At 41.0% G+C, this 17,768-nt stretch overlaps 1 protein-coding gene across 4 annotated transcripts in view; it reads right to left on the minus strand.

The window, feature by feature from the left end:
- The window catches only part of UTRN (utrophin), a gene marked incomplete at its 3' end in the record, with an annotated part of 322,774 nt that overhangs the window by 190,293 nt on the left and 114,713 nt on the right, over nucleotides 1-17,768 (minus strand). For all 4 annotated transcript variants that reach the window (XM_082215859.1, XM_082215861.1, XM_082215860.1 and 1 more), the window contains exons 41-49: nucleotides 16,178-16,363; nucleotides 14,084-14,256; nucleotides 9,139-9,289; nucleotides 7,679-7,854; nucleotides 6,603-6,738; nucleotides 5,358-5,507; nucleotides 2,909-2,993; nucleotides 1,907-2,121; nucleotides 47-164 (exon numbers count right to left, since the gene is read on the minus strand). In XM_082215859.1, the coding sequence (XP_082071985.1) occupies nucleotides 47-164; nucleotides 1,907-2,121; nucleotides 2,909-2,993; nucleotides 5,358-5,507; nucleotides 6,603-6,738; nucleotides 7,679-7,854; nucleotides 9,139-9,289; nucleotides 14,084-14,256; nucleotides 16,178-16,363 (1,390 nt within the window). The remainder of the gene's footprint in view (nucleotides 1-46; nucleotides 165-1,906; nucleotides 2,122-2,908; nucleotides 2,994-5,357; nucleotides 5,508-6,602; nucleotides 6,739-7,678; nucleotides 7,855-9,138; nucleotides 9,290-14,083; nucleotides 14,257-16,177; nucleotides 16,364-17,768) is intronic.

The following is a 17,768-nucleotide window of genomic DNA, read 5'->3' on the forward strand; positions in this document are numbered from 1 at the left end:
AGCATTTGTACCCATCTCCTCACACTTCTGTCTACTAGGAACATACGTTTCTCTGTGATTGCTGTCCTAACATCAGAACTTGATGTTTTGTTTTTCAGATTCTGAGCCAAGGTAAAAACAAAATCCAGCCGGGGATGTCGATGTTCTAAGTCTTCTTTTGTTATCTGTTAAGAGCCAGGATTAAAATGTGTTACTTTCTGAGATTTAAATAAAGAATAAACCATGGGGGGGAAATCAAGAATATTCACATTTATATTACAGAAGGTTATCAAGTTGGTAACTTCTTAATAAACATATTCCAAAGCCATTTTAAAGGCAGAAATGTTCTCACTATTTCTGTACTAACCAATATGATCAACATATTAAAATAAAGGCTCAACTTTTTTTGCAGTATCTATACAGAGATGAGACATGAGTGGATGAGAAAATAAAGCTGGTAAAAATCATATTGTTGTGCTGGGCTTAACTTTGCAGACTTTCATGCATTCTGTGACATCTCCTCAGGCTATCAGGACATCTTACCTATATTTATCTGCTCCAAGGGTGTGGGGCAGGGTGTGGGCATTTGCAATATTTTATTTTGGTTCTTAGGACTTCACACACTATATATTCAGTACTGTTTTTGCAAGAAAATTCCATTTTTACCTGCATGAGTACCATTTTAACAAGCCTTTTCTTCATATCAAGTAACTGAAATCTCTACAATGAGCCATTATAGTCATAATAAGTTTGTGTGTCCAAAGACAGGCAGCTGAAAGGACCTCAGAGATCAATCCCATGAAATTGCATTACATGTATTATTGCAGCAAAGTGTTTTGACAATTAATTTGACCACTGCTGTGAAGGTTATTTTTAAAATACACACACAAGTACCCTAAAGCTGTTAGTTACTGCTTGCTTTCACTTCACTATGTTGCCAATATCACAAGCAAGGAAAATGTCAACATAAATATGTGTAATCACTTCCCTTTTAACTTCAGCCAGTGCAATTTTAAATGTCGGTGTAGATATTCACATCTCTCTTTAAACAATCACAGGCTGCCTAAGGCTGGATCCCAATGTTTAACAATTATTGAGCAAGGCAATTAACCTACATTAATTGAATTTCATTATTTCTAGTTGAATGCACTACACCTATTTGTAGATAATGATCATGTTTTGTGGAAGGTGAACGTGTTCTGGTAATCTGCATTGTATGTCATGTGCTAGACACAACAGAACACAACACACATATAAATGAACACCCAGGAATCACTTATCAGTGTTGACTTCAAAATAGTAGGGCATCGGATTACAGAAAGGCATTATACTATAGGCCTTAACCATCAAACACAGAACAAATTCAGAAGCAATATGTTAAAGAAGAGGCGCTCCTAAATGGGAGCACCATTAATCAAACAGCAGGACGAGGGCAAACACAGCATTGTTCTTCCTGTTCATTGAGCAAGACTGTGCACATTTGCCACCTTCGCCTGCTTCAAGCATCCCCAGCAACCTACTTGGGGCAGAAGAAAAGTGGAGGCAGCAGTGCTTTAGGGTTGCCAGTCCTCAGCAGCTTGCGATGGCGAAGGTTTGGTTGGAACTGGACACAAACCATTCATTGCTGCTCATGATTCTCAGTGGGAAGGGGCCCCCAATTTCTTCTGCTCCAATATAAGTTTCAAGCAGGGTTGAGTAGAATAAGGAGCAAAGGCAAGCACTTTATGCATGTTCCATCAAACATATGCAAAGCGTTCAAGTCTTTGTGAATATTCATTCGTAATACTCACAAAGGCTCAAAGCCTTTCAAGACAAGCAGAGAAATCATCCACATCTAAACCAAATTTTATTTTTTTCCAGCAAAAAATAAAGCAGGGACTCAAAATATCTTCAGGATTTCAACACAACACCTCATGGCACCACATACTTTCATGCGTGCAATTGTCCGATTGATTTCTTCAGCATTTCCCACAGTAACTATGTTGGATTTGAGCATCTGGTCAATCAGGGCCAACCAGTCAGCCAGTTCTGTTGTAGTTTTATCCAGATCAGCAGGTGCAGAAATTTCCAAAGCCTGCTGAGTTTGAGCAACATTTTCAGAGGCAGAGGACACTAGCACCATCTTTTGGAGAACAGGGTAACCTAAACAAGACAACACAATTCACTGGGTATTTCAAATTGCACTTAGTATAGTACTTGAATTTATTTGCAGTTGGAAAAACAAGCAACAAAATACCAATTCTTGCCATTTTAAGAATATCCTCTGTATTTTTTCTCCATCCCCATCTAAACAAGTTAAAAACCTTAAAGGCTTAGCCTTCAGTTCCAAACATCATCTGTTTTACTGCCTTCCTGGTCCAGAATGATGTGAAAATGTTGATGACATACTCATCACTGACAGATCTGGTGAGGTGTGAGAAATTCACTGCCAATCCCAATACCCAGGCAGTTTAGGAACATTCAAATAATGTGTGGTCAAAATCTAAACATTGTTAAGCTGTCACCCACAGGAAAAATCACAACCTGCAGCTGATCCTAGTTTACCATCTGATTAAGTTCCAGGAAGAAACAAATTCAAACATTTATTGCCAGTGAAAAAAAATTCTACTGAGTCAGAAGCAAGAATTCATTGTTGATCCTCTGAATCATACTGATGGAAGAATACGTCAGTACAGAACTTCAAATGGTGAAAGGGATTAATTTCTGTTAATTTTGAAGTCTGCAAATGTACTTTCTTTTGTTCATAAAATGTATTAGAAGCCAATTTCCTTTCAATACATTTGGACGCATGGTCTTAGTGACTCAGTGCCATGCCCTTCAACAGAAACAGAATCTAAAACTTTCATGGCCTTAAAGATCAAAAAATGAGATGACAAAGAATACTGAAAACTGTCCTGTAAAAGAAACACGTTCTCTTTCCGGAGCTCACCAGGTGGCAATGTCTGTGGCACCAGATGAAACTGATGAACATGGGCCTCTAGTTCTCTCACTCTGTTGGGTGCTTCTCTGAACACCTAATATGGCAGAGAAAAACTTCACATTACAAAAACCTTTTCATGTCAAGAACTGAGGATTAACATTTTTAGCATTATACAGCTAAAGCGATACCACTATAGACAGCTGAGCACAAAATCCATTAACCCCCAAGACCAAAGAGTTTAGAGATGAAGGGGTTTGCATTTAGCCCCTAAAAAGGGTCTGGGGTGCATTTTAATGTAAGTTGCACATTTGGGATTCTTTACTAAGAATGGGTGGCAAAGGTGCAAAATGAAGAGCTCAGCATAGAACCTGTCTGTCTGTCTGTCTGTCTGTCTGTCTGTCTGCCTGCCTCTCTCTCTCTCTCTCTCTCTCTCTCTCTCTCTCACACACACACACACACACACAGAGCTACATGTGCCAGATGCTATCACAACAAACATTGTGTTGTTCAGTGCAACCAAAAACTAGGGGAGGAGGAAAGAGTTGCAATAGTCATTCAAAGACTGAAATATAGTACTAAAAGCAGCTACTGTTTGGGGAAATACGATACGAACAATATACGTTAATACAAGTGAGTTATACCATGAGGAGGAATGATTGTGAATTCAAGCGGAAGTGTCCTCAGTTCTCAGGACTGGTAGGCGGGGACAGTCTGTGCTGGACCAGATTGTACTTCCCTGGAATGAGCTTTGGGTCTAACACTGTGAGTGGAGGCTCAGGTGCCAGCTAAGGTCCCTTTTGGACTCAGCTGACTTGGCCACTCTACCCCATGCCTTGGTAACTTCCAGGCTGTATTATTGCAATGTGCTCTGTGTGGGGGCTTGACGATGTCTTAGAAACTCCAACTGGTCCTAATACAGCAGCAAAATATTGGATAGTGTTACATTCATTCATACAACCCTGTTTTATTTAAAGCAGATGCATTCGTTGTCAGTTTATGTCTGGACCCAATTCAAGGTCATGCTAGTGTTTGAACTGATGGCTTAGGCCACAAATATATGAAATACCACATCCATCCCTGGAGGCTCCCTTGGGTGTTATGTTGGGTAGAGCGGGTAGGTACACCACCCCCAGAAGCTCAGGGATGCATGTGTTCAAGGAGAGGATATTCTCTGTAGCAGTTGTGGAACTCTCTCCCCACAGAGCTGCATCTGGTATCTTCACTATATAGTTTCCACTGAATGCTGAAGATGCACCCCTTTAACCTGGCCTTTGGCACTTGAAATGTATACTTTTAGGAAACACACCCACCCCAGCCACAATTGTGATCATTTTAAGCTGTCACTTAGTACATTCCTGCTGGGAGCCCACCTCTTCAGAATGCAGACAAGAGATTTCATGTTTGATTGTTGATCCAATTAAAAGAATCGAAGAAGCAAAATAACAGAATCTGATATAAGATGAGGACTAGGCTGGAACTTTTTTCTATGCCATGCTAGTTCCCCTACTTTTCTACAAGCTCAGTGAGTGGTCTAGGAGTGCTCAGCGGGTGTTTCCTTCTGGGAAGAAAACATGGAGCCCTCTGTAAGTTGCTTTGAGCTTACTATACAAGTATAATAAATTAAATTCATAAAATTCATAAAGCATGAAGGATGTTTACTTCCCACTTGTGAAAAGTATTCCAGGGTCACATTTAGGAATTCTGCTTCTGATACAATGCATGTTGCCCCAAACTAAAGAAAGCTATTGATCTGGACCAGGCTAGTTAATTGTGGTTACATGCCAGATGTTGTTGCTCTGCAGCTGCCATAAACCCCAGCCAACATAGCCGCTTGTCAGGGATCACTGGAACTATAGTCCAACATGTGGAGTGCACCACACTGGTTACTCCTGATGTGGACTATTAAGAAGAAAAGCATTGCCATGCAGAGATTTAACACTATGGCTATGTTCACATGTCACTGGAAACCACAGTTAATGGTTTATTTTGAATGCACAGGTGGACCCTTCTTCACTTGTCCCCAAGCATGAGTGGGAGCAGCAAATTACAATCCCTAGTTTAGTGTTAAATCTGATGCGAGGATGGTAGTTTGTTTAACTCCAAACAAACCAATGAATTTAAGCCAAGGTTTGTTCTTGGCTTACCAGCTGTAATTTTCTCTGAGCAAAATAAACCACAATCTCCAGTTCAGATAGAACGCTAAGTAGGAATCATGGCTGGTTGCTCACACTCACGCCAAAGGAGGAGTGAAGCAGGAGAAACCCATGCATTCAAGGTGAGGAACTGTGGTTTACCATAGCATGTGAATGCTGCCTGTGACACAAAACACTTCTTTACACTGACTTGTCCAATCATGCCTCCCCCGACAAGAGTATTCCTATGTATGTGGCAGGAACTCAATCAAAAAGAATACATTTTATACTTGCTGATTTTAAGGAATCCATATTGCAATCCATACCTTCTTCCACTTAATATTCAGGGTCCTCAGTCTATCAGAAATATTCTCTCTCTCTCGAGCCCCAATGCTTTTATTTGAAATCAGCTCAGGTTCATTCTTGTTTAGCCACTTAAGTTTTTCTCCTTGCATGTCCATCTCCTCGATCAAGCCCTAAAGTGATTAAAGAAAGCACTTTTGGTGGAATCTACAGACATGGGTGGCAGGTGGCGCTGTGGGTTAAACCACTGAGCCTAGGACTTGCTGATGAGAAGGTTGCGGTTTGAATCCCCGTGACGGGGTGAGCTCCCATTGCTCGGTCCCTGCTCCTGCCAACCTAGCAGTTCGAAAGCATGTCAAAGTGCAAATAGATAAATAGGTACCGCTCTGATGGGAAGGTAAACGGCGTTTCTGTGAGCTGCTCTGATTCGCCAGAAGTGGCTTAGTCATGCTGGCCACATGACCTGGAAGCTGTACACAAGCTCCCTCGGCCAATAAAGCGAGATGAGCACCACAACACCACAGTCGGCCATGACTGATTCCACAGGTTCTAAATACAAGTTATTTACTGACTTTGGGAATATTAATGAAAAGTTTTAGTATTGACGTTTAAATTAAAACTAACACGGTCACTTTCCTTTCATAGGCAGCAGTGGAAATTTGTTGCACACCCAGTCTGCTGGACTGAGATTATTGGTCCAGTGCTTAGCCCCAAATCAATGTGCTAGATTGCAGTTCTTTGTACTTTTAGCAATAATTTCATGCAAGGATTCTGTTCATAAAAGGGACTTTGATTCACCAGAGGCTCCTCTTGCACAAGGAGGAGGAAATGTTTTTCACTTATTCCTCCTTCCCACACTGTTCCAGAGAATTCACCAATTCTGCAGAGCAGGTTTTCAGGAAACTGCAAGAGACAGGAGGATTTTGCAAAAAACCACCTCTTCCTTTCCACCAGTTGGGATGTCCCAGAGTGCAGTTCTGCTCAGTGTGTCCTGCCACAGGCAACGAACAGACCCAGCGCTGCACTTGGGTTGTGTGTGATGTATTCCGTACACTTCGACTGGGTCCATTTAGGCAGCAGTAGCATTGGCTCTCTTAGTATCAAATTACTCATCTCAACCTAATGCACAACAATTATTTGTGAACTAAAGAACCCGCTTACCTTTCAAATTAATTAGTTATTCAGTAGCACCAGTAATTATTCAGTAGCACCAGTAGGAATAAGGAATAAATTCAAATAAAATATGCAATCATTTTTATCTAACTTGCCATTAATTCCTTCAAATTTTCTTCACGGCTGATTGTAGGCTTCTCTTCCTGTGCATTTTCTATGTTTTCCAGCCAGCAACTAAATTCATCTAGGTTTCTTGTGAAGTCTAGTAATGGTTGATTTTCTCCTTTCAGTCTAAGGCGCAAACCCCAAAGTGGAATATAAAACAAGAACATCAATATAAATACAGAAAGGTAAAAGCAATAAGAAAACACACTCCATCTACACCTTACTAATATAGAAAACTACAAAGTTGAATTTAAAAAATCAATTCAAGTGTACAAAGTTCTTCATGTGCCATTTCCACATTCTCTCCAGCAATGTGACTTCAAGTAAAGAAACACTTAAAGTGTTCCCTGGGTTGCCTTAGGCCTAAAAAGATGTATTTAATTTTAAACAATTCCCTGCAATATTTCATATTCTGTGTAGAAATTGAAAGAATTTGCACACTGTCTTCAATCATGCCAAAAAAGTATTTTTTAAATTATCTATGCACTGCATAAAGCTAGACTGGTGGTGGAAATGACTATAACATTGGTACATTATGCCTCTGTGGTAAACTAGCATTTTGTTTATTTTGATTGGGGTGGGGAATAGATATTAACTTAAATGTACATTTCAAAATGAAATGGCAACACAACTAATAATTCAACTTCAGACAGACTAATCTAGCTGCATCTTGAATGCACTCCTTTCCTTTTTGCAGGAAATCTAGGGGGAGGGTTAGCCTTGCTAACCACCTGTATGCTAAGAAGGACCAAAGGCAATGTGCAAATATCATCAATAGATAAAATGCAATTCCAAAACATGAACGTAGCACTCATATACCCGAAGAGTATATTAAAAGAAATGAAAGAGCAATTTCCTAAAACAGAGCAAGGGGAAATGGAACAAGTATGCACATTAAAAACAGCATTATCACTAATTGTTTCAAAGGAGCCTTGAGGGACCTTTCAGATTCAGGGCATGGACGTTTCAACCAAATAGGAAATACGCAATGTCATTTGGAGCTTCTAGAGAAACTTGTTCCCAATGCTTCTCCTAAGATATCCCAAAACCTGACTGAACCAGTTACCTCTGTTGTCTTTCCATAACTTCAGCAGTGATGGCTTTCCAGCGATTATTTAACCCTGCTAGTTTCTCCTTCAGGAAGCTTCCATCTGTAGTAGAGAGCTTCTGTACAATTCCTTCTCCTGTTCTGTTCAATGTCGAAAAGCTGGTCTGATGGCTGCTGACTCCCTCTTCAAGTTCCTGTCACAAATATAAAAACCAAGCTGAATTTTGTTGCTTACCCAATATGACATTGACGTGTAGCCTGAAACAATGACTTGGGCACACATTGCTCGTTTAAAAAATAAAATAAAAAATCACTGTTGTTTAAGTGAATGATTAGGCACTTGTTATTAAGAGTAAGCTAATATATTCATGAATATCAATCTACCAAAGGCAAACAGTACAAGGACATGCTGTTGAAATCAAATCAGTATGAAGGCTAAGCATTCCTCACATAGTATGCATGTATGCCTTTGAGATAAAAGGGGAAATACTGCCTACAGATTTTGGTTTGTGGGGTAGGGATGAAGGGGAAACACTGCATTAGTTTGTCTCAGAATAGATATGCTGCCTGTTCTCTGTAGCCTTACTAAGATTTCAGCTAGGCTAATTAAGGACAGTGTTCCCATGATCTGCAGATATGGCAGGAAACCCAAGGAAATTGAGGGAAGTCAGGGAAAGTCAGGCTCAAACTTTCACATATCACTAACAACCAGAAAAAAGCATGAACTGTCAAAAGAGATCTCTCTGTTCTATACAATATACTATGCTATAAAAAAAATACAGCTCAAATATTTTTTTTATAAAAATCAGATACACTCTAAAAATAATAAAACAATACTCAGTGGTCTATCAATGCTTTTTGTAGCTAAATTAAATTATATGAAGTTATAGCAAATTAAAATGTGCCAAATGTAAGTGTAACTACTTCTGTCTATGTAAGATCATGAAGGATCATGCCTTAAGTTATGTTGTTTTAAAAATTAAGTTGTGGTGTTTTTTTTTAAGGAGAACAGTAAAGTGTTGTTATTTAACATTTATTTATTTACCAGGGTATTGGGGATAAGACTTTCAGTAAAATGCATATGTTCAGTAAAATTCAGTATATGCATATGTATAAAGCGCCTTCACTAATAATTTGAGAGTCAAGGGTTTTCATTAGGTTTCTATCCATTTGTGGTCCAGCATGTCTTCCATCAGCTTTGGCTGGTACAACCCCTATGCCTGCTACTGGAAATAGAGACCTGGCAACTGTCACTCATGTGTTGGTGGTTTATGGGCTGGGTTAGATGGGGCTGCCTGAAGATTGTTTGGAAATTTCGGCTAGTACAGAATGCAGACATCCACTTATTAACAGCTTTTGGCCCATGTTTGTGCATGTCACTTTGAAGCATTCACACTGGCTGACAATTAGTTTCCAGACCCAAATCAAAATGTTAGCAAGTTCTTAACAAACCACCTTAACAAACCATGATCAGATACCTGCTGGTGTATCTTTGCCATTTCTAAATCCAGGCCGCCATCTTGAGTTTGGGCCTCAGCCAGCAACCCTTCCGCTTCTGCTAACCACTGGGAGAGATCGTTGAGATCACAATGGAACTGTCTCCACTCTTCCACAGACTTATCAAAGCAACTAAAAGAAACAGAAGGGGGAGGGGAAAACTGTTAATTGCCTGTGCATATATTCTAAAAGCAAGAGTGTTTTGTGCAACAAAAAATCCCACAAAATGGAAATATCCTTGCAGAATGGGTGTTGCTTTTGTAAAGAGCAATATTGAGTGGGTGGGGGACAACAGAAGCACTGCCACTTAGCAAAAAGAGCAACAAGTGATAAATAAAATTTAACACCATGAAAAATAAAGATTGATTAGGTGTCACTCACCAGTTGGTATGCAAAAAAATGATTAATTATTCTCGATTTATACACAGCAATGTTATGATTCAATCCACCCACTGCTATTTTTGCCATTCAGAAGGGAGTTGGACATAGTCAAAGCCTATATTCTGAGATGCAACAGAACAAATTGCACAACGGTCATATCTCCCTTATTCCAAAATGAAATTTGTCCACAGATACATCAAAAAACCACTGTTGTTAACAGCATATCAAGAAAAAGTAGGAAATGAGCCAAATACTATAGCTATGTGGCAGTGAGCTCATATGAACTAGTTTTTCTCCAGGACTGAGCACCATGAAAATCAGTTCTACAGATTTTGCAGCAGAGCAGGTGCTGGCACCCCACCATGCCCCCAAGAACAGTTTGCAATGTATTACAAATGGATTGTGCTGTTTTCAGAAATGACAGTAAGTTGCTCTATATGTAAATAAATGCATGAACATACAGGCAGCTCCTTTAAAAGCAACACCAATCTATTTATAAAAAGGGTTGAGATGTCAAACAATTAGAGTTCTTTGTAACTGACCATTGGCTAATCAACTGCTGTACATTACCAGTTCTGCAGTGAAATTTGCAGAACCAGCAAAAAACATATTCAGAAAAGACGCATGAAAGGGGGCCGGGCTGCATCAACTAACCCCACCCAAACACCTTCAAGTCTGAAGCGCAGGGTCATGTGCACACAAAGGTTTCCAGGTTTCCATCCACATGAAGGGTTCTAGATCATTTGGAAGCCATTTCATGTACTGTTGTATGCACAGAAACCAGGGAGAAAGGCTACTCCACATAGCTCCATTCCTTCCCCCATATGCTGATCCAGCTAGTGAGGGAAATGTATGAAGAGGATTGGGAAGAAACTAGGTTACCCACACAGAAAATAATGTGGCAACAACTGGTTAGAAGGCGCATGACATGGCCCCCACCAAAGGTATTGCCCTCCCCTAATAGCCCATACATGCTGGATATAAATGCACCTCAAACAACCCAATTTAGTACATGAGCAAGGAACAAATTAGTACTATGTATGATAATCAGTTTTCTGTCTGTGTGAAGACTGAGCCCTAAGAGGTCTGGATCAGGAGTGAGTAACGCAGCAAACAGAAGACCAGCTAATTCTTGCGTTCTAGCAGAAGATATCCAAATAAACTTTCAAAGACTTCTAGCACTGGAAATCGTAACAAATTCAAAGACTATAATAAGGTACTTTGACAACTAAGTATATTTGATCATAATGGAGTCCAATATCCCATCCATTTAAAATTTAAACATGACTGATACAAAAGTCAGTATGAATCATTATAATAATAATCATTTCTTTATAATGACTGATTTTAACTTTATGGGTAAAAGCAACTCCCTATAATATATAGGGAGTGTTGATCAACAGTCTTCAGGACCTTAAATTGTACTGTCCGTGAATTACCGTATTTTTGCTCTATAGGACGCACTTTGCTCTATAGGACGCACTTTTTCCCCTCCAAAAATGAAGGGGAAATTGTGTGCATCCTATGGAGCGAATGCAGGCTTTCGCTGAAGCCTGGTGAGCAAGAGGGGTCGGTGCACACCGACCCCTCTCGCTCTCCAGGCTTCAGGAAGCTCTCCGCAGGCTTGCGGACAGCTGCCTGCAGCCCAAAGCCCGGGGAGCGCATGCCAGGCTCCGCAGGCTTGCAGACAGCTGCCTGCAGCCCAAAGCTTTGGGATGGCTGCGGAGGCTTGAAAGGCTGTCCCCAAACCAAAACAGTGAGACGAGGCGCTGCGCAGCCCTCCGTCTCGCTGTTCTAGCTTCGGGATGGCTGCGCAAAGCCTCCACAGGGCGGCAGGGTGCCTCCACCCCACTGCCCTGTGGAGGCTACAAAGGATGTCCCCGAAGCCTCAAGCCTTTGGAGTGTAGCTGCGCTCCAAAGGCTTCAGGGATCTTTGAGGTTGGCAGTGGGGGAAAGCAGCACTTCCCCCAACGGCCATGCCCCAGAAGCTCGGGGGGCAGCGGCAAGGCTGCACGCAGCCTTTGCGCTGTTCCCCGACCTGCTCTTGAATGCACCTTGAACGCACCTTGTTTTTGAGGGGGAGAACAAGAAAAAAATTTTTTTCCTGTTCTCCCCCTCCTATGGTCCGGTGCATTCTATGGTCCGGTGCGTCCTATAGAGCGAAAAATACGATACATAAAATAAAACCTGTCAACAGTGGTTGTAAACACTACTCGTAATGTTACAAGCCTTAGCCTCAAAGGAAAGCTTAACAAGCCCAGTCACATTTTAAATAAGATGCAAAATAAGATGCAATATTTATGAGATTCAAGGAATGTCTTACCCTTCAATGAATCAGCTAGAAAGTCAATCTGTTGTACTGCACCAATTAACTGCGAAGGTTTAATTTATCTTTTTAAATAGGAAGAGTGGTTTGGCTGCTTAACTGTTAACTTACAGATTACTGAAGTTTCCAAAAGGATTGGGAAGATTCAAATATGCAGAGGAATATTGCCCGGAACTTCAAATTGCTACTTGTTTGGAAATGGTGGTGGATCAGCCCATATAGAAGTTATGTATTGAAGTTCTCACCCTGGCCACCTATCTATTGTGTATAGAGTTTTCACTCAGGTCCAACTTAAGTTAATTTAGGTGGGAAATCCTGGGCTGTTGTAGTTACAATGTTGACAGCCGGCTGCCTGTAAAAGCAGGCCGGTTGAGCTGTGCTCAGTGCAGTTCAGTTCCAGCTTGCTTATAAAGAACTACTTGGAGAAATCTCTGTGTCGTCTGCTATGTCCACCTTCTACATAATAGAATAGAAGCCCAGCATCCCAGAATCCTACATATGGAAGCTCCTTAAGAGACTTTAGGACCTTGGTAACCCAGCCAGGCGGGACGCGGGTGGCATTGTGGGGTAAACCACAGAGCCTAGGGCTTGCCGATCAGAAGGTCAGCGGTTCGAATCCTCGCAACGGGGTGAGCTCCCGTTGCTCAGTCCCTGCTCCTGCCAACCTAACAGTTCGAAAGCACATCAAAGTGCAAGTAGAAGGTAAACGGCGTTTCTGTGCGCTGCTCTGGTTTGCCAGAAGCAGCTTAGTCATGCTGGCCACATGACCCGGAAGCTGTATGCCGGCTCCCTCAGCCAATTAAGCGAGATGAGTGCCGCAACCCCAGAGACGGCCACGACTAGACCTAATGGTCAGGAGTCCCTTTACATTTACAGCCAGGCACAGGCTGATGGGAAATGAACATTAATTTCAATTGATGGTTAAAGGCAGAATAGCATACATCTTGTACTGTTTGCCTTTGGTGGGATTTTTCTTTTTCTATACCATCCAGCAATTGGGCTGTAAGTTGGGGCATCTTTCATTCTATAGCTACTTATAGGGATCCAGGAAATTCTTGTTAGAGAGGGCCACAACTATCCCTAAGAGTAGGGAGGACCCTGCCCACCCCACAGATAATTAGACCAAAATAAGGAGGAAGATGTGCAGCCCTAGCATTCCCATCTTGCTTTCTGTGTCCTGGGAACAGAGCTTTGCTGTGAAGGAAACAGTAAAGCTAAGCTAAACACTAACGTATAGAGAGAAAAGGAGAAAGAGTTGAGGTTGAGAGTGAAGAGGCTGAGCCTTGAATAGTGAGCTTCTTCTGTGATTCATGAGAAAGTACTATTGGTACTCACCTAAACTGTACATCTCTAATGACATCATGGGGTCACTGAATTGGGTTGGGCTCTGGGCTCCATCCTGGTCATGAGGCAGAAGAAAAAACTCTTTGGGAAGTGGGCAGCTCCCAAAAAGTTTTGCGGTCTCACCAAGCTCAAACAGTCATTGGCATCACAAACAGTAAAGGAAAAGAAAGGTGCCCAGTTTCCCCTAATAATAGGAACAAACTGCAAACTTAAAGGCATGTGGGTAATAGCAGAACCAATATTTGCAGTCAATATTAGGGCATGGTTCCAGTGACCCCATGATGCCATCAGCAATCTACACTTCAGGTGAGTACCAATCATACTATCTCTCCCATGGGCATCATGGGATCACAAAACTTACCCAATTAGGGCGGGTCTCAACTGCAACCAAAATTACTATGGCAGGGCTTACTGAAGAACAGGCAGGAGCAAAAACTGATTGGGAGCTGCCACTTTCCCAAAGATATTTTTCTCCTGCCTTGTGACCAGGGTGGAGCCAGAGCCCAATCCAATCCAGTGAGCCCATGATGCCAGTAGGAGATCAGTCTTTTTGGTAAGAATTCCTTTTGTATTTCAATTTTTAGTTTTAATACTGGACTACCTTGGATCCCTGACCTTAAGAACACCCCTAGAGCCCCTGCCTGCTCATGAAACAGACATTGCTAAGCAACTTCATGATAGCTATTAATAATAATAATTTTAAAAATCACTCAAGCTTGGCAGGCCCAACAAAACTGTTCTGCCCAAAGCAGAAAATCCCCACCAGGGTGTATTAAATTTCCCCTACAGATTCACTTCTTCATCACAGAAATCAGCTTTTCTGGGTGCACGACTGTTTGCTTTTCAACACAAAGTAAATGTAGTCCTTTACTTACCATTTACGATCATTGTACATCCTGTTAATTCTGTCCCATTCTGCATTCAGTTGGATTAGAGAATCTGCTATTTGAACAGCCTCAGATCCAGATGCTTCCAATATAACATCTGGATGTTTTTCATGAATGACTGCAATCTGATCCCCAAGTTTGTCCAATATGTCTTTTATGTTCTGTAAGCATAGAAAGACAAAAATCCTGTTGAAGTGCTCTACAAGGAAGTATTAGCATACCCTCAAGGATGACTGCCAACTTGACAAATTGAACCCTTTGATTGGATTGCAAAAAGCATGAACAACGTAATTTTAACACTGTTAGTATAGGTTTCTTTCCCTATTTTTTAAACCACAATGAGTTCTTCTATAACATCTTACTAAGAGTAAAAATAGATTTGTATTCAATGAGCTTAAGAGCCCAAAGACAATGCTTTCTGTTTATTTTGTCTGAGCATGTACTAACTTTCATTCTTAAAAAGTAAATTATCAAATTTTAATCTCTCTCTCTCTCTCTCTCTCTCACACACACACACACACACACACACACTTACACATAGCTCCTGAATGGAGAAGTATCAAATATATTTAATTTCCTTGAGCCTACAATCCACCCCCTGCTCTTGGAGACATGATACTATCTAGTAAACGTAGCAAGTCCTGGTTCAGGCAATGCATTATACATGTGATGAAAGGATCAAGCTCATATGTAGAGATCTGAGGTGGGGGAGAGGGGAGGGGATAGGGGGAGGGGGAGGGAGGGAGAGAGAATACCAATGACCAGCCCCAAAATGACTACTACCTGCAACGTACTTGTACAACGTATTGGCACTACTACAGGTGCCATGTAATACCCAATCTGCATTTGTAAGAACTCAGTCATTTAGTGTGGTAGCACCTGCTCCGTGGAACTCCCTGCCTTTGAGCTCAAGCAGGCCCCTCCACTGTACACTTTCCAGTGTCTGCTAAAAACATTCTTCTTTAGTCAAGCCTACACAGATGCTTAGAAAGTTGAGGCAACTTTAATCTGTTTTAGTATTTTAACTTTGGTATGTTTTAAAGGAAGGTTGCAAATTTTTCTTGATTTTCTTGTTTTATCTTTTGGTAAACTGCTTTGATGTTTATTACAATCAAGTGCTGTATACATTTTATGAAATAAATACTTTTAAACTCTTTCCAATATGGGTTCTCCACATTTTATTTGCCCCATATTCCATTCATAGAATCATATAATTGTAGAGTTGGAAGGGACCCCAGGAGTCATTTAGTCCAACCCCCTGCAATGCAGGAATCTCAGCTATAGAATCCATGACAGATGACCCTCCAACTTCTGATTTAAAACCTCCAAGGAAGGACAGTCCACCACCTCTTATGGGAGTCCATTCCACTGCCAAACAGCTCTTACTGTCAGAAAATTCTTTCCGGGGTTTAGACGGAATCTCCTTTCCTGTAACTTGCACTCCTTGGTTCAGGTCCTACCCTTCAAAGCAGGAGAAAACAGATTTGCTCCATCCTCCAAGTGACAACCCTTTAGATATTTGAAGACGGCTATCATATCTCCTTTCAATCTCCCCTTTACCAGGCTGAACACCTAGAACTCCTTCAACCACTCATCATGAGGCTTGGTTTCCAGACTCTTGATCAAGAAAAAATCTTGCACATACATTAAGGAGCAAGTCTGTGCGCCCTTGGCCCTACCCCAAGCATTGGACACACCAGTTGGCCCCACTCTAAATGCTGGCATGGACATCAGGGCAACGCAGCATGTACAATGTCAGGAGCAGGCCCAAGACCATTGTGCCAGTCTTTAGTAATCATGTGATTTTCCTTTCCCATAAACAACATGTGGAGGATGGCCTTTTACAGTTATGTTTCAATATATGAAATTGCTGCTGTGTAACAAATTCAGGGCAGCGTTGTACTAGGATTGTGTGACCATGCTAGAAAAATTGGTGCCTATGAATCAAGGAGCAATTTTGTAACATTTAGAAATACATTGAATTTCCTTATGCTTATACCCAAGTTAGAATGTTTGGGGAAAATAATCACCATTTTTAATACTCAATTTTCTATTCTAATATTTTGTTTCAGTTTCTAGTACCTTTAATGATTCTTCCTGAGTAGAAAAATCTTCATAGACACCAGAATGAAGTTCCGGAGCATTCAGCAAAAGCTCAGCATCAGCTATAGCCAGCAAAATCTTGTTAATTTCAACCAGGTATTCTGCAGGGAATGGAGATGCCCTCGTTGTTGATGAGAGAGGACCTTGAATCTTCTGCAAGACGGCCTAAAGAAAAATAAACTTAAGCTTAGCTCTTTTAAAATAACTTCAGTATAAGATAAAAACAAATTTCATTTATTTGTACAGTGGACCCTCCAGATATAAACTTAATTCGTTCCGGGGTCCATACATACCCCCAAAAGTCCACATCTAGAGGCACTGCTTCTGTGCATACACAAAGCGCACAGAGTGCTTCTGCGCCATGTGCACGTGGCAAAACCCAGAAGTATACACTTCAGGCTTTGTAACCCAAAAGTTACGTTACCCAAAGGTAACGTAACCCGAGGGTGCACTGTATTTGCTTTATGTCCTCTCTTTCAGGTTCAGTGCAGATTAAAGCCTTTTTAAAAAGTACTGAACTGAAAAATAAGCTATTAAAATATACCAGATAAAATCAAGTTTTTAAAATTGAAATCCTATCCCCAAACTAAAATCCCTGCCATGTGACTCCTTGTTATAATTAGAAGGAAGTATATCTACTTTGTCCAGAGCAGGTACACCAATAACTTAATTTACTTTCTTTAAAATGAATCACCCTATATACCAATACAAATATACTCCAGTCAAACAAGTATCACCTCAATTTATCAGCTCTAGTTATGGGGAAAGGGTGGAGATAGCCCATCCTAAATTAACAGAAAGTCTTTTCCCAGGTTCTCGAAATGTGGACATTCATTTTTATAATTCTCAGTTGGCATGGAGGCTAATGCATGCCCATGATGACTTCTGACATTTTATGTCTATAGACACACTAAGCTAAGTCAAAAGAGAACACTAAAAAGCATGTTTTCCTACAGATAGCAAGAGCTTCCTCAAAATAGGAAAGCAGCCATACAACAAGGTTAAAACATATAATCAGTCTTGTAACTTTATTCCATACAGAGCATATCATTGTTTGGGGAGCTTCTCTCTCCTCCTTCTTTAAAGCAGAAAGCATCAGGAAGAATGTGGGAAATAAAAGTATTTTGAAGTGCTGTGCCTGAGCCCCATCAACTTCTGGAAAACCATGAGTTCCCCAACCCTAGTTTAAAAGAATCAGTTAGACAAATTCATAGAGAACAGGGTTCTGAATAGCATAATAGTTGAAGCACCATAAGCTAGTGGTGATAAACAACAGTAAATGGTCACCTTCATGCCTTGCTTCCAGAGACATCTGGTTAACTGCTGCTGGAAGCATAACACTGGACGAGACAGACCTTGGTCTGATCCCCAAAGGCAGTTCATTCAAAGGGGAACAGCAATTATCTGCTTCTGTTCATCAAAGTTGTATTCTGCCCTTCCTCCAAGGAGCTCAGTTTGGTGTATGAATGGTTACCAAGCCAACCTTATGCCAGATGCAATGAGCTAGATAATACAGTATCCCCAACTGGCTAATCACTAAAAGATGAAGCCAATCAAAACCAGGCACAAA

This window comes from Podarcis vaucheri, assembly GCF_965113315.1.
Source record: "Podarcis vaucheri genome assembly, chromosome: 3".
Classification (NCBI taxonomy): domain Eukaryota; kingdom Metazoa; phylum Chordata; class Lepidosauria; order Squamata; family Lacertidae; genus Podarcis; species Podarcis vaucheri.